Source organism: Sorex araneus, chromosome 1 (assembly GCF_027595985.1).
Source record: "Sorex araneus isolate mSorAra2 chromosome 1, mSorAra2.pri, whole genome shotgun sequence".
NCBI classification, from domain to species: Eukaryota; Metazoa; Chordata; class Mammalia; order Eulipotyphla; family Soricidae; genus Sorex; species Sorex araneus.
In genome coordinates this window covers 409,603,455-409,626,974 of record NC_073302.1, presented here as the reverse complement: position 1 = coordinate 409,626,974, position 23,520 = coordinate 409,603,455, and the positions used below count along the sequence as shown (strand labels likewise).

Below are 23,520 nucleotides of genomic sequence, written 5' to 3'. Positions count from 1 at the left end.
TACATATATATGTATATATACATATATAATACATATATACACATATATAATATACATATATATGTATTATATACATATATAATAATTTATATTGGTATGAGGACTAAAAAAAATGACACAAAAGCACTGGCCCTTGCACACAAACTGACCTTGTTTTGGTTCCCTACACACCACATCTGGTCCCCCAAACCTTTCCAGGAGTGATTCCTGAGCACAGAGCCAGAAAAAAGCCATGGGCACTGCTAGGTCTGGCCCCAAACCAAACATATACATTATATGTGGTGTATAATATATATTTTTGGGTCTGGCCCCAAATGAAATATATATGTGTGTGTGTTAAATGTAGAGAAAAGGGGTGATTGTGGATTATTCTATCTAATTTAGCAAATGGCAGTTTGGAGCATATGTTCTGTACATAAACCACACAATGCTTATCAGTTATTTCAAATGTCACATATTATTATTATTATTATTATTATTATTATTATTAGCTTTAAGGTAATCACTGTTCACATTCATACTCAAAAATACTAAATGTTATTTACTCTTAGAAAATTCCATGTAGTGAAATTATGACTGAATACACAGCATCCTAGTCACAGACATTATGCTAGCGTGTATATTGATTGAATAATGAATAACCTTTTACTGATTTCTCTGAATTAAGTACTGTAATCAGAGTACAAAAGGACTGCTGCTAATTTGAGGAACGCAAACTTTCAAAAACAACAAAAAAGATGTCAATCGAAAGCCCTAAAGACTTAAATGACAGTTAATTTCATTTTCTCTAATACACAAGGAAGCCTAAATAATCAGGAAATTGATTTCAGTGTTTAGAATAGCATTGGACAAGTATGATTTACCTACAACTTTATTAAAAAAGCATTGACAAATATAACCACTATACTTATGGTATCCAATGTGATGATTTAATATGCATATACTGTGTGCAATGATTATCAAAATAATTAATACTTGGATTGGAGAGAAATATGTGGTTTAAGGCTCGTGCCTTGCATATGACTAAGCTTGGTTCAAAATCTAGCCATTCAACTATGCTTTACTAACAGATGAACTCTCGAGGAAGTCAGCTAGGTCTTTGCAAATAATAAAAGTGACAAATATCTACTCAATAGTTTATATTTCTTTTGTTTTATTCACTTAAGTATAAAGTGAATGAATAGAACATGATATAAAGTGAATGAATCATATTTTTTAACTAAATAATTTTAACTATCCCTCATAAATGATATAAGCAGTCTTATAAATAATGTAAACCTCATTTATTATGTATATTTTGTATATCATATAAACTATAGCCTTATAAATAATTTAGCCATTTAAGTGTCATTTTTGTTTCACAGTTTATTTTTGGCCCAAGTATATTATAAGCTGTAAAATTCACTTAAAATTTAATACAAGTTTTAGAAAGCATTTTGTTCACCCTTCAGAATGCAAACTGTTTAAAAGTAAACATTTCTTTTTATTGAAGGAAATGTTTTGATATTTTTTTATGCTGTACAATTAGTCCAGTGAGTCACATGTATATTTCCATGGATGAGTATAAACTGCAGGGTTTTAATAAGAAATGTCTAACTCAAATATGCTCTATAGATTCAGTCAAAAGGGCTGACAGTTGCAGTTTTCAAAAAAAAGTACAATCATTTCTTCCCCTAACTCTTGTTCTGTGTTGCTATGCCTACCTATTTAGAAGCTCATCTATGGGCTTCTGCTTGCATAGACACATCATAAACTATGCGCTAAAGGTGGATTGTGTTACTGCTCAAGAAAGATTATTGATTGTTGCATTTAGCTAATAGCTTTCTAGAACTTCCTTTGAAATTCTCTGTCCCCCCAGGCATCTGCCCTTGGAACTCTCTTTTCTTCTTATCTAGGTGAGCACTTTTATTCAAGGGACACAATTGAAGTGTCTCAATCTCTAGTTTCAACTTCATACACTTGCCTCCTAAAGGAGTTGCATGCAGAATGTCTACCATGACATTGAATGGGAATCCCAGATAGAATAATCCAAGACTGAACTCATCATTTCCCATGAGCTCCTCCCATCATAAATAAGGATCTATCCAGGCAAGTGAGAAACAGTAGTCAACTTCAGACCTTATCTTAGTGCCGTGTCCATAAATAGCTGGATTTATCCCATTTAAACCATTGGCATCTCTACGTTCACCAATTCCAGATCAATGTTTGTAACCTTCTATTTTTGTACCATGAATTTAGAATAACAGACAGTGCCCACTTCAAGAAGCTCATATTCACTAAGAGAGAACATGTTATGTAGACCAGCTCTATAATAATTATTCATCACCATACATACGCACAGAGTGCTTAAAGTAGGATGAGAGCACGATAGCCTTCTAGGGAAAAGTAACGTTTAACTTACATCTGGAAGGATGAAGAGGAGTTTATAAGACCTAGAACAGAAGAAAGCCTTTCAGGAGTCAGAAAAAGTTTTGTGGTCAATTTGTAAAGGTGTTACAGAGCAAGGCCTTTCAAAGATGCACAAAAGTGATGATTCAGGGTACTTTGAGGGCTGAGAGAAAAAAAAAAACAGAGATACATTTATGAAGAGTCAGATAGACTTCTAGAAAAGTTGGATTTCATTTTATGTTTTCTGAGGGAGTTGGTGGGTTTTGAGGAGTCCACATCTAGCAGTACTTGGCTGCTACTCTTGGCATTGCCCAGGGAACCATGTGCGGCCAGAGACGATACCTGTGTCCTCTGCCCAACAAAGCATGTGCTCAGACTTTGAGCTATCTCTCTGGACTGGATTTCCTTTGCAGAAAGCATTTTCCTTCCTTGTCAGTGCCATTAAAAAAAAAAATCTCCTGACCCTTCTATTCCTCACTCCTGTTATTTCATTCTTTCTTCAGATTTTAGTCTAGGTGGCTTTCCCTGTTTAGTTTAGAACTCCTCTCTTTTTCTCCCATGACTCTTTCAATGGACAGTATTACTCAGGAGGTTACTCTCATTTCTTACAACCTCTGCTTCTGTCTGCTACATCTCATGAATCAAGCATGTGGCAGCTGCCTTTTTTATCTCCTTTATTTTGGCTGTGGTAAAGGAATGGTAGGGTATGACACCCCCAGCTCCAGCTTACTTCTGACTGTGGGACCACAGTCAGAGACCGCTCCTGGTGGTATTCAGGGAACCATAAGGGGTGCCAGGGATTGGACCCGATTGGCTATGTGCAAAGCAAGTACCAGTACCCTAACTGCTGTAATATTGCTCCAGTCCTTGTCCCTCCCTCTTCAGCCATGAGTTTCTTAAGGCCAAAATCAAAGGCTCATACATCTAAGTGGATTTAGAATACCCTGTGTTTTGTACATCCATATCCGTTTTATCAAGTGAAAGAGTACACTGCAGAATCTTTCCACGTTTCTTCATTTTCCAGGGTATTTTCTTTTATGCACATCAACACCACTACATTATTGTAATATGCACTAGCTTTCTTGTCACTGCCAGCAAGCGTTGCTTACAGCCCAGTGGCTTGTAACATGCCCTGCTGCTACAAATCAGCAACGGTTCCCAAACACAGTGGCAAAGATGTGTACAAACCTTAATGTGTAATGTTGTTGATTTTTTTTCCTGCAGAAAATGAAAGGTCCCATGTGTCCCTGGGGTAAGAGCAGGTTTAGAAAGCACTGATGCAGGGCCTCTTGCCAAACACTACAATTTCCAGGCTTCTACACTGCATTTTGGTGAAAGATTTAGTGAAAATGGCTTTGAACTGGGAGCAAGTGCTAGAATATGTTATGTGTCCCATCTCTAACTAGGAGGGAGGCTGCATTTTCTGTGCCTCATTTTCTTATCTGTGGGATCAGGAATTAGTCTGAGTTTCCTATTCATTAATAATTTCTCAAGCATTTTTCTTCCACCAGTATTGAAATCAGAAAATTGGAGTCTCTTAGCTGCAAAAGGCACCAATTCATGCTGATTTGGTCACTATCTGCCTGATTAGGCATAAAAGAGTTCATTGGAAGATGCTAGATAGTTCACCGATAGGATTAAATGCAAATCAGACTTGCAAATTTGGCAGCTAGTGTGCAAGAGGATAACTAAACATCACACACAGGGTAGGGCTGGATGATGAGGTTGGCAACTGGTGTTAAGGGCACCTGTTGAGATTCCTATCTCTAATAATCTGTTTTTGCTGGTTTGTTGGTGCTTTCTTTTTTTCTGTCTTTACATCAGTCCCTACCAATTCATAGTCCTTGATCTGTGTATCCAACTAAATCCAGACCCTGTGCCTTTTTCCTAGTTGGTAGTGAAGAGAACTATTTGGACTGTCCTGCATACTTAACTGAATAAGCAGCAGTACAGATCGTAGCCTTTCACCAAGACTCACACAGACAGGCAAGGGTTATTAAAACTGGCAGTGCCTTCATATGCATGCTTATTGCTACAGTGATCTCAATTATCTCCTGTTACCAAATCCTGCTCTACCACGTTCATCTCAAGCACTTGGTAGACATTTTTTTTCAAGAGAAGTCAGTTTTACTCACATTTTGCCCAAACTTCCAATATTTTTATTGTATTTTATATATCTGCTATCATCAAGTATCCTGAATATTGGTGAGCATGTACTAGAAACTTAAGAACTGCAGTGACAGTTCTGATCACAGAATTATCGTAGGTCAAGGACCCAGAGGGCAGTGGATCATTAATTCAAATTTACTATTTGCTTGAAATATAGACCAGGCAGACTGGAGTCACCAATTACCTCCAGTCACAACAGCACAGAACAGATCTTGTATATCAATAGGAGAATTCAGAAAAAATGATATTTATAAAACAGGATTTAAAGAATCCTTTATCCAGACCTCTGGGTAATCTAATGTATTATTAGAATTAAATCTCTAGATTGCAGAGAGTCTCTTGCCTGCGTGCCTGACTGTCTTCCCTGGGGCCCCTCGGAGGGGTGGGGTGGGCTCCAGCTTCCCTCCCTGCCCGGAGCAGAGCTCCCGGTGGCCAAAGACCTGTGGAACCTAGCCACAGCCACGCTGAAGGCCCCTCTCCACGTTCGGATGGACCTCACGCATGAAGGAATGGGCAGAGGAACCCAGGTGTGTGGGACCCGGGGCTGAGACCTACAAGGCTGCTCCGATCGGCACTGGGCCTCTTCCGCCCAGATTTCTCATTTCCCAGTAGATAGGCGGTCACACTCAGGGACTGCCCCCAGCGCTGTATAATCCCATCCATGGCCAGCATCCGGAGATTTAAAAGCAAGCTCCGGGAAGCCACTTCTCAGCTGCACGATATTTTATAGCCTACTTCTCCTCTGGGAGAACCTGGCAAACTACCAGGAGTTTCCTGCACACATGGGAGAGCCTCCCGAGGTCCACATGGTGTATTAATATGCCAAAACCAGTAACAAGCTGACCCTGAAAGAGCCTCCAATGCAGCATCCTTGGGAAGGACGAGTAAAGAGAGGTTTCTAAAATTTCAGGGCTAGGACAAATGGAGATGTTACTGAGACCACTCGAGAAATTCAACGATTAAGGGGATGATGATGATGATGGTGGTGGTGATGATGATGATGGTGATGATGATGATGATGATGATGAGATCTCTAGATTACAGATGATCCCATATTGCTTTCATTTTACAGAACAACATTCACCAAATTGCTGACAAGCTGAATTCTAAACCCACTATTTTGGAAGAAACCAATTGTGGTAGACAGTGGTCATTTCCTTCACTTGTATCATTTGTCATCCATTGCTCATCAATTTGCTTGAGTGGGCACCAGTAACATCTTCATTTGTCCCTGTTGCATGCTAGTGTAAACCAATGGTGTCTGCTCGCTCCAGGAACAGGAAGAGCCTCAAACCATTCGTTCAGGGTCTCGACAAAGAAATCTGCTCCTCTCGTAGGTGGGCAGCCACGCATTCTTTTGACATTCTGTGGAATTCAGTCGGTAACGGCTCTAGTCCAGCGGTTGTCTCCAAATCGCATTATGTGTCCGGCCCAGCTGATTCATTGACTTATTCTTAGAATAGTCTGTCTTAGGTCATATAGGAAACGTATCTTGCATACATTTAATCAAATAAAAATCTAACTTCTTTTTTTAAATGAGACGTGTTGCTCTTCTCCTTCGAGAGTGGTGGAACTGGGCATATTCTCATTTCTCCTTTGCCTCTTAGCTAAGCCCCAAGTGTGCTGCTGTCCACATCAACTATCATGGTCCTTGAGCTGTCACTTTTATTCATCTTCTTTTGCTTCCGGTGATTTCTTTGGTAAACTTCCTCATTTCCTTTTATTGAAGAAAATAAAAGGGAAGGAGCATGGAACTGGAGCTGATATTTATAGACTTAATGCCCGATGGTTCCTCGAGTGAACAGAGGTGACATATCGGAGGAGACACCATGTACTAGCGGGGCTACAGTGGATAATATGTGGATGTCCAGTAGATATCTGTTGTTTCAAATCCTCTCACCAGTGGCAAGCTAATCTTTCTCAATTCTACCTGCCTAGTGGTCTAATTATGGCATAAAACTATACCAACAATAGTAAAGATGCTTATACCTTTCCCTTCATGTGTTGGTAATAAATATGTCTTGGTTTTTACATCAAAATAATATTTGGGACACCAGCTACTAGATAAGTTAACAATGAGATATCAGTCAATAATGTCACCCATCCACTGTGGATTATTGTGGATACTGCAAGTTACTAACTATCCAAATTATATTCAAGTATTTCATCACCTGCTTAATCAAGCTGCAAAATAAGGAGTTAGACCACTTCAACTCCAGTGATTTGATTATGTGGTAAAGAGACTGGTGCATAAACATTAATTCTGGAAAATTAATTCATGAAAATTAGCTGAAGATACCCCTAGAGGCCTGTTTTGTATCTATTTTTGCATAAAATGTTGAACTAACTACTTACTGAAGGTATCTTGTGGGGACTAGAATGATTATGCATGAGTCTGTAGTTATGTAGAGAGAAACATGAAGAGGCCATGAAATGACCTGAAAATGCATTCTGATTAAAGCTAAGTCTTGAGCAGGAAAATTGCTTTGAAATGATTAAAGTTAAAATTGTTGGTAATGAAGGAAAACACTTGTCTTAGAATGAGGTCTTTCAAAGAGACAGTCTTTTTATGAATCTTTTGTAAAGCATATGGCATCCTTCTCTGGATCGCAAAATATTGGATGATATCAACCTATCATATTATGTCAAGTTTAAAATTCAGTGAAGGGAAAGCAGGACAAGAAGAAAGGCTAAGGAGATTGTCTCTTAAATTCACTTTTTTTTCCAGTTTTTTTTATTTTATAAGGTAGTTCACAATATTTGATTATATTTCATATTCAAACACCAAACCCACCATCATTACACCTTCCCACCACCATATTTGGGATGTTTCCATCCCAGGCCTTAAGTCCTGTCCTAAAGCATAACAGAAACAATCACTGTCACTGTCACTGTCACTGTCATCCCGTTGCTCATTGATTTGTTCGAGCGGGCACCAGTAACATCTCTCATTGTGAGACTTACTGTTACTGGTTTTTGGCATATCCAATACGACACAGATAGCTTGCCAGGCTCTGCCGTGCAAGCACAATACTCTTGGTAGCTTGCCGGGCTCTCCGAGAGGGGCAGAGGAATCGAACCCGGGTTGGCCGCGTGAATGGCGAAAACCCTACTGATGTGCTATCGCTCCAGCCCTAACAGAAAAAAAATATTTTTTATTGTCTGTTATGAAAAACTGCTGAAAATGCTACAAAAGAGAATCCATAGAGGAAACAGTGTGAAGATTATTCTATTTTGGCAGGGGTCATAAAGACATTCTTAAGGATATCATTAACATGTTAAAGGTTGAGTGATGTGAGCTTTCATATCTATATCTGAGAATATGTATATATGCACGTATATATATATTCCCTCTATGATTTGTTGCCTTCTCTTTGAACCCCATTGATTGTGCTGTGGTACTTGTGGAGAATGGGCAGAGAGTGTCTTATGATGTGTCGCATGGCCAAGAATGTGGTCCTGTTGAGCCAAGAGTCCAAGGTCACAAAGTTCCACATTACCTGAGTTTTGTCAGGTTTCACTCACAGTGAGGCTTGGCCCGAGTATGTGGGGAGTGGCCTTGAGCGTGGTGCTTGTTGGGCTCTAGAGGTTTTCAGCTGCTGGGGCTGGGTCCTTGGGGTGGGGAGTGCTGTCATCCGCCCCGCTCTGGGGTACCCCAAGTGAAACAGCCTGGCCCGGAGTCCGGTGGCATGGCTATGGCGGGTGTCATGTTGCTCCCTTCTGAGAGAAAAAGCCATGTCTTATATTCACTTAATGCAACTTTTCTCAAAGTTTGGCCACAGATTCTGCTCCAAGTATCCTAGTTTCCTTTGTACATCTACCGATGGGGCTGTGTTTTTATGTTTTTTTAAACATCTGTCTTTCCTGTCATGCCCCAAAGTCTGCAATAACAAGGATCATGTTCATTAACATCTTCATATATCTGTGTACTTACTGAGGAGGGTGATCTTCACATCTAGAACTAATTTTCTAACTTATTACACTTACCCTCTATGCTAAATTTTCACAGTTGCAGATATTAAGAAGACCATATCAGCTATAAGTGGTGTCTGCAAAAGGCTTCTAAGCCATAGGTAATATAATACTTCCAGCAGAGTCTAGGTCAACTTCTATAATGAAGCATATTAATATTTCTGCAGAAAAACAAAAATAAAATTGAACTGGTAAACTGCATGGAATTTCTTTTTTTAAAGAGCTATTATAACAGCTTAAATCAGGTCAGTTTTGCAAGCAGAAAGTCATAAAAACTTTTAATATTTTTGGAACTTTTTGGATTTTGCCACTGCAGATAAGGAACTCCAGTCTCCCTGTCTCTTTCTGGAGGGAAGGAGTTATTATCTAAGGGAAATCGCCATCAGGAGAAAGATCCCTAATCTTTTCAATTTGTTGAGGAAAGAAGAAAACAGTCCTGTCTTTTCCTGGATGGGTCACATGCATATAGCTAGCACTCTTGTAGGGGTTGAATGAGCACTGAAGGTGGCTCAGTCCCCAAAAAGAAAACTTTCCATTTGTGTCCCCATTACTAATACACTCTATAGTTGACCTGCTTTCTAACCTACTCATTCATGTCCTAGAGCTATCTTACTTCCTTTCCCTATTCCCATGAATATTTCTTATATGTTTTTTTTTTCTTTTTGGGTCACACCTGGCGATGCACAGGGGTTACTCCTGGCTTTGCACTCAGGAATTACTCCTGGTGGTGCTCAGGGGACCATATGGGATGCTGGGAACCGAACCCAGGTCAGCCGAGTGCAAGGCAAACGCCCTACCGGCTGTGCTATCGTTCTAGCTCTATTTCTTTCACGTTTTGATCTTAGTTCTGATATCTTTGTTGAATTCATAAAAAATTCTTTGGCAGATCCTCATGGTCCTCAACAACCAAAGCTTTGCTCTTACTAGTGTGCACCTGTTTATACTTAAGACTTGTGTATCTGCTCAATGGATGTAGACAAGCACCTTGGAATGCGTGTTCAAATAAAATGCTACTAGTGTGTCAAAACTTGTATGAAACATTCAATTCTGCATGCTACATCATTTTAAAAAATAATAAAGTTAGGGCTAGTGATATGCCGCAGTGGTGCAGTAAATGCTTAGCATGTGCGAGGCCATGAGTTTGATTCTAGCCACCACGTGCCTATCCCCTTACCTGGAACTGTCACGTGTAGTCCCGTGACCCCCAGAACCATCAAGGCTCAAGCACTGAGTGAAACATTGCTGACGTGTGCTCTATAAAAATAAAGTACCACCATTTCTAGTCTCAGTCTAGTCTTCTATCTCTAAGACGTTTTAATATTTTTTGAACAGTGCAATTGCTTGTTTTTCTAAATGATACTTGTTTATGCCTGCCTGCATTTCTAAAATCTGTTTGATTTACTTAGACCATGCATCTGTTTTTGTCAGTATTTACCAGGAAGCTCACTTTTATGCTGCTAAGGGAATTATTTTGTTTTCCTCACCTCACAGTCTCTGTGCTTCTTAGTCTTTCGGGTTGTTCATAAAAAAAAAAAAATCCCTTCTGTGTTGTTGTGACATAAACAAAAAGTTAATTCAAGTCAGAAAGACCATGCCTAGCACTGTTGGGGCATACCCCTTTGTGGAGTAGAGAACCACCAAGCCCCAATGTTGAAGAGGAGCTTGCTGTCTGTTTTTTATTTGAGTTCAAGTATTTGGCTTCATTGTTTTTCTTGTTGACTCTGACAACACAATGAAGCAAGCAGACATATTTGAACATCTATTTCTGGAGACTGGCATTTTTATGATCTTTGCTGTTTTCATGTAATTGGAGATGCCTTTCTCATCAAGATTGGTAACTTTTGCACAATTTCCTATTCCCTCAAGGTTGAAAAATAAATGCTTTCAAACAAATTCTGCCCAAAACTATGCACTTGTAGAAGGGTTTTGAATGTGTGGAACTGAAGGTGTGAATGAAACCTTATTTTTCTCCTTGGTGACTTGCTTTTCTATGCACCACTTCTGTTCTTGATCTCCATAGTGGCTAACAAGTCAGCATCTCTCTTGGTAGTATCCCAGTTCAGAAAGCATTTTGATGAAACATGAGTATGTTGCTGGGAGATAAACTAGGAAAGAATTGAACACAGTGAAGAATGTGACCACGACTGTGCATATCTGCATAAGATACCAGGGGCTGGGATCAGTCGCCCTATTAAATAATCATCTGAATGTGGCAAAGCTTGGCAGAAATGTCATCGTACAAATAGGATCAGTACCTAGTATTCACAACCTGTAAATTCTAAGATAAAACCACTGGTTTATATCTCTATAATATACTGGGTGTCCAAAAGTTGATAAGAAGGGTGACTGTATGCATTGCTAAGTCATTTTGGTCTGTTTTCTTTTCATTTGTTTTCTTTCAATTTTTTTTTTTATTTCTTCTTCTATTTTTTTTTTTCCTTAGGAAACTAGGTGTTGGGTAGGTCCATTATCCGGCTTTTACTCATTCTAATCTCATTCTAATGGGTCCTAATGGCTGAGTTGGGACAGTTGAGTAAGACTCAAAAGAAAAGTTTGGCTACAGTGAGTTCTATAGCAGTCACAAGAGTGCTAGGAAGAAAATTCCAAACTGGGAGGATTATATGCCTTAAAGGGTACACTGTGGAGAGACTAAGAATAGAAATTTGGAAAGATGTGATTTTTAAAAGTACTTGGATATCAGAGTATAAAGTTGACTTCTTCAAAGTTTGGGTATAGTTTCATTTTGATTTTAAATTAAAAAATAATCATACGTAATTTTATATTATAGAACAAATATTATCTATTAATCTTTTATTTATGTGGAAGCTTCACTATCTTATGTGCTAAGTAAATTCACCAAAGGCAAACTTTATTTGCTAATAATGCATATAAAATGTGTTTGTTTTTCCTTAGTAGAAAACCTATTTTTTGTTTTGTTTTGTTTGTTTGGGTGCCACACCCAGCAGTGTGCAATCCTCAGAGTTGATGCCAGGGATCAAATCTCAGCCTCGTGCATGCATAGCTCCAGCTCATTGTGCTATCATTCTGCCCTTATAAAAAGCTTTTTTAATCAAATGAACGTGAAGACCTGTGTTTCGTCTTCTCACGTGGGTCATCTTATGACTTCCCAAGTAGTGCTCTCACAGGGCTCTGTGGTGCCAATGACTGAATTCAGGGCCAACTCATGCCAACATGCCATGTGTTCCAATCATTTCTGTTATCTTCCTTCCTGGCTCCTAAATCCGCGCCCCCCTCCAAAAAAATAGGAAAAATATTAAAGAAAAGGAAGGCAAGGAAGCACCTAGATTATGGGAGGGGCCTCTTGAAGAAAGATTCCAGAGAGGGGCAAGAACCTTCCCCTTTTATATCTTTTTAACAAAGGAGCATTTTTCATTGAGGTTAAAGCAGGTGGGCAGTAAAACATGTAGAATGTTGAAATGAATTTTAAAGGTGTTTTATTCCACTGACTTTTTTTTTCCTTTTTAAATTCTTTTCTGCATTATTCCCTCTCTACTATGACTGGATCCTGTTACTTGTCCTCATCTTTGCAAATTGCATTTTAGAAGAATGGGTCCCTTAAAGCCAACAGTGCAGGACTGAGAAAAAGGAGAAGAAACTAGAGTAATAGACACCTGTGTCCCTGGCACCTGAAGGAAAGCTTGGACTCATGAAAGCTATGTCTATCAGATGCCAAAATAACTTTTCAGTGCAGCCAATTCAATCAAAGATAGGCAATTCAGTGTAAATTCTGTCCATGTGGTTCCTTGGCACAGTATGGACCAAACAAATGAGTTGACTGATAACACTGATCACTTTCCAGTCAGTAATTTTGATGTTTTCTAGAATAAAGGTCCAAGTGGAAGGGTGAAACTGTCCAAGTGTATGTACTCTCTGATATTTAAAAAAAAAAAAAAAGAGTACTGGCTTTATGGTATATTTTACTAAATTGAAGGGTGAAGATATATGAAGAATTCTTAAATATTATTTTCTGATGGCATATATAATCAAAAAACACTTTGTGCCTGTCATCCCAACATAATTATTAACAGTTCCTTTCCCTGTCAAATATCTTATTATTTGAATCCTAATATGACTGTTCTTCTAGATCATTGATTCCCCATAATTGTGCCCAGAGTCCTCCTACTCCCCTCTGGGAACAATATACTTATTATGAAAGGTCTATTATAAAAGCCCCATTAAATCCATTCATCCAGAGGCATCGTCCTATCTTCTCATTTAGTAGATAATGCAAATATTTAATAAATTTTTGTTGCTGTGTCTTAAAATTTGCTGGATCCACTGTCCCTGAGGAATAATGTGACTCTACTGAAGAAGACAGTTACTCATGGGGCACAGATAAGCGAAGAGGAGTGAGTTGAATCTGAAGATGTTGTTAGTTTGGGGCCCAGAGTGATAGTACTTTGAGTAAGGAGCTTGCCTTGCACATGGCAAATTTGGGTTCAATCCCCAGGATCCCATAGGGTTCCCTGAGAACCACCAAAAATGATTTCTGAATGCACAGCCAGAAGAAATCCCTGAGCATCACTGTGTGTGGTCCCAAAACAAGAACAAATCAAAAAACAAATGTTATCAGTGTGATATCAGTCAGAGTTTTATATGCAGCCCGGTCTGCCCTGGTGTCTGTGCATGCTTATCTTTCTTTGCAAGAACAGTATCATAATTATATCTAAAGCCTTATTATTCTCTCATATTTATATTTGCAAATGCAGTCCCATTGTTGTGGTCAGCCCAGAGTAATGTTTTTCTTTTGATTACTTTAGTTGTTTAGAGTCTATTGCCCCCACACCTGGCTGTCTTCACTGGGGTCCCTTGTAGTAGGTTGGTTGAGTTTCGCTCCCCACCCCAAGCAGAGCCCCCGCAGCTGAAGACCTCCAGAACCCAGCCACAGCCATGTTCAAGGCCCCTCTCCACACATTTGGACGAGCCTCACACATGAAGGAACCAGCAGAGGAACCCAGGTGTGTGGGACCCAGAGCTGAGATCTCCAAGACTGCTCGGACTGGGACTGGGCCTCTTATGCCCAGATCCCCCGTTTTCCAGTAGCTATGCTGTAACACCCACAAACTACCCCTGGTGCCATGTAATCCCATCAACGGCCAACATCCAGAGACTATAAAACCAAGCTCCCAGAAGCGACATCTTATAGCCTAGTTCTCTGTCTCGGAGAACCTGGCAAGCTACCAAGAGTTTCCTGCCCTCATGGGAGAGCCTGGCAAGCTCTGTGTGGCATATTCATACGCCAAAACCAGTAACAACGATGTAGTCTCATTCCCCTGACCCTGAAAGAGCCTCCAATATGGCACCGTTGGGAAGGATGAGTAAAAAGAAGCTTCAAAAATCTCAGGTCTAGGATGAATGGAGACGTTACTGGGACTGCTTGAGAAAATCGATGATCAACAGGATGATGATGATGATGACAATGATGATGACTTTAGTTGTAACCAGAAAAATATATCCTTCACACCAATAAATAGTGTAACTAGAGTGATGATACCTTGATTGCATCCAGAATAGACCTATTTTTTTCTTAATATCCTGACTTAATTTAAAATCGTTCCTGTTTGACTGCCAAATGTCTGATTTGAATAAATGTCTCATTTGAATAAGTGTGTGGTGAGACTGAGATAGGGTTGTTAAACCAGAGTGCATATAATTCAGATCTCAGTTCCAGAACCATGGTATTGCCCCGAGTACTCTTCAACCTTGAAGAACAGATGATAGTACCTACCTCACAGAGAATTAGATGATGTAGTCTGCATACATAATTCACTCAAAACATTGCCCTGCCCAAAGTATTTGGAAGGGAAGTCAGCCATGTTTAAGGGCTTGTATGGTCTGCATAATATAGGGGCCAAACTTAGATCCTATCCCATGCAAAACATATGCCCCTGATCCACATCTCTAGCCCAGTATTTTAGAAAGTCTTTGTCAATGTGATGCTTAATTTTACATATGAGCTTAACTGGTCCACAGTGTCAAATTTTCTGCTTTATTGTTTGTGATATTTCTGTGAAGAAATTTGCGGGGGGGGGGGTTGTTTATTTATTTCGCCCAAAATTTTTGTGGAAAAATCACATTTAGATCAGTGAATACTAAGTAAAATAAGATTGCTCCTCACAATATAGGTTGGCCTCTTCCAATCATTTGAAGTCTTGAGCTGAACAAAAGGTTCATCTCACTCAAACAAGAATAATTTCACAGCAAACCAGTTTCACATAAAGTTCAGCTCCTTTCTAAGTCCTAAGCTTACTAAAATCTTACTGTCAAGATTTCAAAATTAAAAGGCCTACACAATTGCATCAGCAAATCTCTTAAAATTGTGTGGAAACCAAAACTGTACCTGAAGTATACTTTTGATTTAAATATATATATATTTAAATATATATATATATATATATATATATATATATAAAGGTACTGGCAGAGGAACCCAGGTGTGTGTAATCCCATCAATGGCCAACATCCAGAGAGAGACTTAAAAGCAAGCTTTCAGAAGAGAGCGATGCAGAGAATCTCTTGCCCGCACGCCTGGGTGTCTTCCCTGGGGCCCCCTCAGAGGGGATGGGCTCCAGCTTCCCTCCCCACCCGAGCAGAGCTCCCGGCAGCCGAAGACCACCGGAACCTAGCTATAGCCATGCTCGAGGCCCCTCTCCACATGTTCGGACGGGCCTCATGCATGAAAGTACCAGCAGAGGAACCGAAGTGTGTGTAATTCCATCAACAGTCAGCATCCAGAGACTTAAAAGCAAGGTCCCAGAAGCAATATTTTGTAGCCTACTTCTCCCCTGGAAGAAACTGGCAATCTTCAGAGAGTTTCCTGCCCATGTGGGACAGCCTTGCAAGCTTCACATGGTGTATTCATATGCTAAATCCAGTAACAAGCTGGATCTCATTTGCCTGACCCTGAAAGAGCCTCCAGTGCAACATCCTTAGGAGGATAGAGATAGACTTCTAAGATCGCAGGGAAAGGAGAAATGAGAGGTTACTGAGCCCGCCCGAGAAATTGGTGATTAAAAGGATTTTGTGATAGTTCGTGATATTATATATATATATATACATATATATATGTGTGTGTGTATATATATATGTATATATATGTATATGTATATGACAAGGCAGGGAAGAAAGTATCAGTAACAAGTAAAAGAAACAAATATCTGTAACAAATTTTTAAATGTTCCTAGTCACTGTCACTGTCATTCTATTGCACATCAATTTGCTCTAGTGGGCACGAGTAACGTCTCCATTGTGAGACTTGTTGTTACTGTTTTTGGCATATCTAATATGCCACGGATAGCTTACCAGTCTCTGCTGTGCGGGCAGGATACTCTTGGTAGCTTGCCGGGCTTTCTGAGAGGGAAGAAGGAATCAAAACCAGGTCTGCCGTGTGCAAGGCAAATGCCCTATTTAATTTGCCGTGTGCAAGGCAAATGTGCTATTGATAGCACATTTGTTATTGATATTGTGCTATTGATAGCACAGCATTCCTAGTCATCTGTCAGAAATTTTTCCATCATTATTCATAATGATACAGATTACAGATTTTGTTCTCCTCCTAAAGGTGTTTCAGGTGGCTTGGTAAAGTGGGGAGAGAGAGAGGGAGGCTCAGGAGATGAGAGCTCTCTCTCTAGTTGCGCCCCCCCCACACCTCTGCAGCCAGCTGGGGAAAGCCTGGCATGGGTCAAAACTGGTAAAGTCTGTTCTCAGCACCTACACAGCAAGGACCCGCAGGGCCTGCCAGCATCTCAAGGCAGCCATCAGGCCGTGTCTGACACCCACTTATTCTCCACAGTGTGGGAACAGCTCCCCACTACCCAAGTTCTCAGGGAGCTGTGGACTCGGGCTGGATTGAGGAATTGTTCTTTGCAGGAAAGTCAGTCCTGACCTCTGCTCTTGTGTTCCAGGCCCATTGCCTTCCCTCCAAGAAAAGAATTTCAAGAGGAAGTGAATTAGTGATGCCAACTAGTTTGTATCAAAAGAAACTTACTTAGACAAATGTGGAGGGGGAGGAAGAGAAGAACACATGGTTCAGGAAAGAACATGGGCGAAAAAAGCAGTGAATGGCTTTTGGAAGAAAGCTCTATGCAGTTTTTCCAAATTGCCTTAGCCTGGAGTTCTCTGCGTACATGAAAGCTAATCTAGGCTTAGCTTAGTCACAAGGAAAACCTTGCACTTTTGATGGTCCTTTTAAATTCATCATCATCATCATCATCATCATCATCATCATCATCATCATCATCATCATCATCATCATCATCCCGTTGGTTGTGGAATATCTCGAGCTGTCTCTGTAATGTCTCTATTCATCCTAGCCCTGAGATTTTAGAAGCCTCACTTTACTTGTCCTTCACAATGATGCCACATTGGAGGCTCTTTCAGGGTCAGGGGAATAAGACCCAGCATTGTTACTGGTTTTGGCATATGAATACACCATGGGGAGTTTTCTAGGCTCTCCCATGTGGGCAGGAAACTCTCTGTAGCTTGCCAGGTTCCCCCAGAGGGAAAAGTAGGCTTAAACCCGGGAGCTTGGTTTTAAGTCTCTGGATGTTGGCCGTTGGTGGGATCACATGGTGCCAAGGGCAGTCTCTGGGTGCGACTGCCTAGCTACTGGAAAATGAGGGATCTGGGCAGAAGAGGCCTAGTCTCGATCCGAGCATCTTTTTAAATTATTATCACAATTTTTAGATCTCCTATAGCTTCTTTTCTGAGGATATCACTCTTTTCTGGCTGGTGCCTCAGTTTTTGCATCTGGGTGGGACCTCAGTTTTTCTAGAGTTTTTCCACCTCCAAAGACCTTATCATTTGCATCTCAACAGGAAGTGTTTGTCATGCCTTTGGGCTACTTTGAGGTAGGTAGTTTCTTTTGCTAGGTAGTCCATTATTCTTAAAAAGCTCATTCAGGGGGCTGGAGCGATAGCACAGCGGGTAGGGCGTTTGCCTTGCACGTGGCCGACCCTGGTTTGATTCCCAGCATCCCATATGGTCCCCTGAGCACCGCCAGGGGTAATTCCTGAGTGCAGAGCCAGGAGTAACCCCTGAGCATCGCCGGGTGTGGCCCAAAAAGCAAAAAAAAAAAAAAAAAAAAAAAAAAAAAAAAGCTCATTCATTACTGAGGCCCCTCTAACTATCTGACTACAAAGATTTAGAATTAAAGACTCAAAGGTTTTTGGCAAAATAAGTGTCCCTTTTAAAACAACAACAACAAAACCCGAATCACTTATGCTCTAAACTAGGAAAACAAGCCAATATATTGCCAAAAATTTAGCCAAGTTAAAATATTGACAAATAAACCTTATGAATAAAAGTTAAGCAATTTGGAAAAGCTAATAAAGGCTGGAGGAACAACTGAATAGTGGTGATTAATTTTTTTTTAAAGGGTAATTAAGAGAACAGAGAGAAACTGTTCCCTAGTTGAATGGAATCCAGAAAAGAACAAAAATAGAAAAAAGCTGCAGTAAGACTGATTAGGATTTGGAATGGTTACCACTATTTAGCTCTAGCCCTGAGGATGTCTAAAATGCATTTTAAAAATTATTTTACATTGCTTAGATGCACCTTTTCTGGGTTTGAAGCAAAAGGAAAAGTACAAATCTTGATTTTTCAGTAGTGCTAATCAGAAGAATCCCCTTCTGGTTGGGTAGGGATTTTGCAAAATAAAAACAAACCAAACAACAAAAAACTTGAGTTTCATTTCTTTGGAACTTCAGGGAGTGGTTTTCAAGACTATCCTTTCTATCTCATACCCAAAGTATCTTACCTTTGGTATAAGATAGACAGTATGTTAGGAATGTATATTTGCCCTTTATTCTTTTAGAAAAAAAAAAAGAGTAAACCAGAAATAACTGCTCTGTTGGAGATCAGGTTGTGAATGGGAATAGAATGTCTCCGTATTCTTCAGTATTTGTTTCCTAATGCTCCTGTATTAAATTACCACAAATTTATTGACTTGAAACAACATGAGTTATTATTAATTTGTGAAGGTCAGAAGTCTTCTCTGAGTCTCACGAACTAAAATTAAGGTGTGAGCAGGGCTGCATTTATTTCAAAATCTCTAGGGGACAATTGTTTTCTTGTCAGTTCAGAAGCCACCTGTATTCCTTGGCTTGGGGCCCTTTCTCCTTCTTCAGATCTCTTGCTTTATCTGACCCTTCTGCTTATCGCTATATCCTTATGGACCTTTGTGATTACATGTGGGCCTATGGCATAATACAGGATTGCATTTTGAATTAACTGACCGGACACCGTAATCCCAGTTAATTGCACTATAATATTACATATTCACACTTTCTGCAAATCAAGTTTTAACATTTTTACAGCATGAGTGTGGGGGTGAGGCGAGAGTATTAGTCTGCCTCCCACACCTTTAAACTATAATTTTGTCTTCTGACCCATGGAAATATTCAAATCTCAATTAAAATGACAACAAATGCAAACTATAAAACCCAATGCACATAGAAATAAATGAACCTAACTATATTAAACAATAACAGAATTAAAATGGGGAGGAAAATATAATATATTCAGATAATGAATTTTAACACAAGACCCTGCCATTTTACTGTTAGAATGATTTTAATGACAAAATAAGTGCGAAGAAATCATGACCTTTACTCTAAATTTGATGTTGTTTATACTTATGATGTAATGAGCTTGAAACTAATTTACATTTTTATGATAGTATAAATGTTTTACTGTCATTGAAAACCAGTGTTTCCTATGGAAGAAGGGAGACTGAATTATGGAAAGATAGGAAAGCTGTGTTTTTCCTTTTTTTTTTGGTTTGTCCTTTGAAATAGCATTTCCTTGATAATTGGAGTTTTAAAAGACATGCCCAATTGTTGATTGGTTGATTAGGTACAAAGTACAAATATCTAGAGGTATCAAAATCTTTAAGTCAAAATGTGGGGGGTTTTTTGTTTATATTTTATTGTTGTTTGAATGTTCTCAGTTGTGCCAGTAGGAATTCTTTGTAATCATTGCACACCTTCTTTGATGGGCTTTGAATAGTTTCTTACATTTTGATTTCATTGAAAGATAATTGTTTTGTACTCTGTGCCACATACATCTCAAGTTGACAACTCACCAATCAAATCAATCTTCTGCCCATTTGAGTTAGGTTAACACTTCTCCAGTGAAGACATGCGGGCAGTCAAATGACATAGGGAAATAAATTTTACCAGGGCTTGCTTGAAAATAGTGCAATGCAACATTCTTGCCTTGCATTTGGGAAATCCTGGTTTGATCCGTGGCTTGATCCCCCCAGGCAGCTTTAGGAATGATCCCTGAGCATAGCTGATATGGCCTGACCATTTTGTTGCTGTGTGTGGAGACCCAGCAAATAACTGAAAAATATTTCATCAATAGAAATTCAAATCAGGAGGGGGAAATTGGGAAAATTAGAGATATAGAACATTTTACCACATAATTTGCCTATATTTCAGATCAATTAAATATAAGCTAAAGCAAAATAATGGCAAGGATGAGGAAATTTATTTTCCTTGTTAGAAGTAAAAGAGCTATAAAAGACAAATGGCAATTGTGAATGGGTACTGTACATTAAGTTTTTTTTTTATTTTTCCTATGCCAATAACAATGGCATTTTTTTCATGTAAGAAAAAGTCTTAGTTTCAAGGGGGATACCCAGTATTCTAGTTCTTTCCAAAAGTGCCAGTTCTTAATTATTCAATGCATTTGCCAGAGAGGTGATTCCTCTACTCTCATACCAGAGATCTTTGTTGTTCTTCAAGTCCATGGAACAAAGTGAGTTTCTTTCCTTTTAAAATTTTTTTCATGTCCATAAGCCTTTTCACAATGAAATTTTAAGTTACTGGGAAACCTGGAAATTCTGGGGTCATAAACCAGATTCAAGCTTCTTGGATTTGTTGAATTTTTAGGCGATTGAGGGTACCGAATCTGGTACCCTCAGATTAGAGAGCCAGACTATTGATTGTGACTTACAGCAATCATTAACCTGTCAAGACTTAATTTTGTTATACACAAAGTAGACACAATATCATTCCCTCCTTTAAATAGTTATGGGATATAAAGATATTTTTCATATAAAGCACCATGGTAGGTTTTTACTAATTTTAATAATTCTCATCTTTCATGGAATGTCAGACCAGGATTAAATTCCTGTTACTAATGGTGATCCTTGTCAAATGATTCTTTTCTTGCTTGTGTTTTTCCTGGCTCAGGTTTCCCTAGGACTTCTGCATGCCCATGCTACGCATATCCTGTGGCCTCCAGAGCGCTGGCGGAAACTAGAATCTGTGCTTCCTCCAGAGCGCTTGCCAGTTCAGAGTGAAAAGACTGAATGAATCTCCCTGACCTGCTAGCATTGAAATGCCATCACCAATTTGAGGAAGAGGAATGGAGCAAAACCTTCTAAAGGTCAAGACTTCCAACGAGATGATGCAAGAAATATTTCTGTCATATTAGAATAAACTGTATTATCGAAGAAGGAGTTTAAAAATAAAGGGCCCATGACTTTGTGTTAAAATTTAATAGCCTATTGTCTAATGCAAAAAAAAAAAAATTGAAGGCCTTTGGAAACAAAAATGTTATTCCCCTAAAACTTGAAATCAGCAAATTTGAGATAATTTGTTGTACAGTTTGATTGTTTTGACTTGGATGCTTGCTGCTGAAATAATTTCAAAATTAATATCTGATTAAGGTAATTAATTTGTCACTTCTTCTTCAAATGAAACATGTTATACACAGTGTTCAAAATTACATAGCAATTGACAGTCTCCAAAGTATCATGAAAGCTAGTTGTAAATGAGGACAATACCATTCTTTTTTATGTTTTGAAGGCTCTTTGTGTGTGTGTGTGTGTGTGTGTGTGTGTGTGTGGTGTATGTGTGTGTGTGTGTGTGTGTGTGTGTTTCATTTAGCTTGGGTTGGTGTTTTGAGCCATACCTAGTGGTCCAGGTTTACTCCTGACTCTGCACTCAGGGTCTATATGGAGACCATAGAGGATGCCAAGGATTGAAGCCTAGTCAACCAACCCATTGTACTATCTCTGCAAGTGCTCTACCCACCGTATTGTTGTAGTGGGTACAGACTTTAGGTTCTTGTCCTTAAGCAGTAAAAATTAAAAGCAAGGGACCAAAAAACAATTGGTCAAATTAATGGAAGAGCAAGGCAGGGAAACTCCCAAATTATGGAAGGGGTCTCCTAAAGCAGAATTCAGAAGAAAGACTGAAACCGATCTCTTTTATATCTTTTTAAGAAAGGTGGGCGGGTGAGTTTTCTTTATTACGCTTCAAGAATGTGGAGCATTAAAACAAGGGAGAGGATGCTGAGATGATTATTTTTTGATGTTGTGATCGATCCACCAGGACCTCAGTTTTCCTGGTTACCAGGTATCACTGATGTCTCCTCCTGAACTTTCACATCTGGTGATTCCATTTAGAATCGGCCAGGACCCTAGTCTTGCAGTGTGGGAATAGGGGCCAAAACACTATCTGGCTGATTTCTGCTTAAAGTGAAGTTTCAGGGAGCAGGTGGAGCCCCCCAGAAAGAAGGGATTTTTCTGTGGGCCCTCTGTAGAAGTCAGATGGAATGTCCAATCTGCATTGCATCAGCATCTATAATTTAAGGGATCTTTAACAGAAATAAGTTTTATTAAGGTGTTTATGGGACAAATGTAAGAGAGATGCAAAATCTTATTTATTGATAGCCCTCCATTCTTGAGGTAGTTCTTTGTTTAATTCCAATTGGAAAGTTCAGACCCAGTATGTGAGATTATTCACCCCTGCTATAATGTGGTTTAGGTTTAGGGGTTTGGGAGAGAGCAGGGTAAGGATAAAAGGGGAGACACACGAGAGATTGGATGCTATTAGACATTATTCTTGTCTTTTAGAGGGGAACATTTCCAATAAAGCAATTAGAGATTAGAAAGATCATAATTTTGGAAACTGACAGAACCTAAATAGCCAGAGCCAAACCTACTGCATGCTTTAAAAGGGCATGGCTGATTTTACATTGGATTTTAACTAGAAGTTTTATTAACCTTTTATGGGACAACACAGTTTTTACACAAAGAGGCATGTGCCTAAAATGAAGCATGGTTTTCTTTCCATCCTTATAACTTACATAACATATTATTTGTCCTTAATTAAAATGACAGTTGATTTGTATAGACACAGTAAGAGCTGGTTGACTCTAGGAAACTTTAAAGTGTCTTGCAGCTTTAGATTTACTAAATTAGAGCAAGATGGTTTCTCTCTGGGAGCATTTGTCTTTTTCAATGTTACTTCACTAACCACTTCTAGGTCTTGGAGGAGAAAGAAGCACCGTGTTATTATTATTATTTATTATTAGTACTATTTTTTTTTCTGGCTAGTGGCTGTCTTTATAAGACTGGTTGGGGCTGGAGTGATAGTACAGTGGTTAGGACGTTTGTCTTGTATGTGGCCCCTGATTTTTGATCTCCAGCATTTTCTAGCCAGAAGTAACCCCTGAACATTGCTGGGTGTGACCCAAAACTGAAAAAAAAAAAAGAAACAACAAACAACAACAAAAACACCAGCTCATTGTTGGGTGTGACCCAAAACTTAAAAAAAAAAAAGACATAACACTTGTATCAACATACTCCTATGTTGAAGCTAGTTTGCACATGCCTGCTCCTTGTTCCTCAGAGGCCCATGTAGGAATCCCCATTTTGGGGTGTTAGAAATTAAGGCCAATCTTTGGGCAACTGAAGTTTAAATCAGTATGATAAATGCCCAGAGTTCCATAAGACCCACCTGCAACATTTGGATTTGGGGGTTTGCCACTCTCTACTTTGTGTTTCAAATTGACCCTGTTAGCTGACAAACCCCTATTTTCCTGTGTCTCTACGAGGCTACTGCAATAAAGTGTTAAATATGTTACAGGTGTGAAAAAAAGAGAAAAGCAAGTCTTTCAATCTTATGATAAGGTGAACTTTATCTGTTTGCTATCAGCCATAAGTCTAGGGATAAT

General features: G+C 39.2%; 1 protein-coding gene across 2 annotated transcripts in view; it reads left to right on the top strand.

Annotated features, from left to right (window-relative positions):
- The window catches only part of IMMP2L (inner mitochondrial membrane peptidase subunit 2), a 920,367-nt gene extending 899,146 nt beyond the window's left edge, over window positions 1-21,221 (top strand). For both annotated transcript variants that reach the window (XM_055134369.1, XM_055134376.1), the window contains exon 7: window positions 20,748-21,221. In XM_055134369.1, the coding sequence (XP_054990344.1) occupies window positions 20,748-20,870 (123 nt within the window). In that variant the 3' untranslated portion in view covers window positions 20,871-21,221. The remainder of the gene's footprint in view (window positions 1-20,747) is intronic.
- Window positions 21,222-23,520: the final 2,299 nt, after the last annotated feature.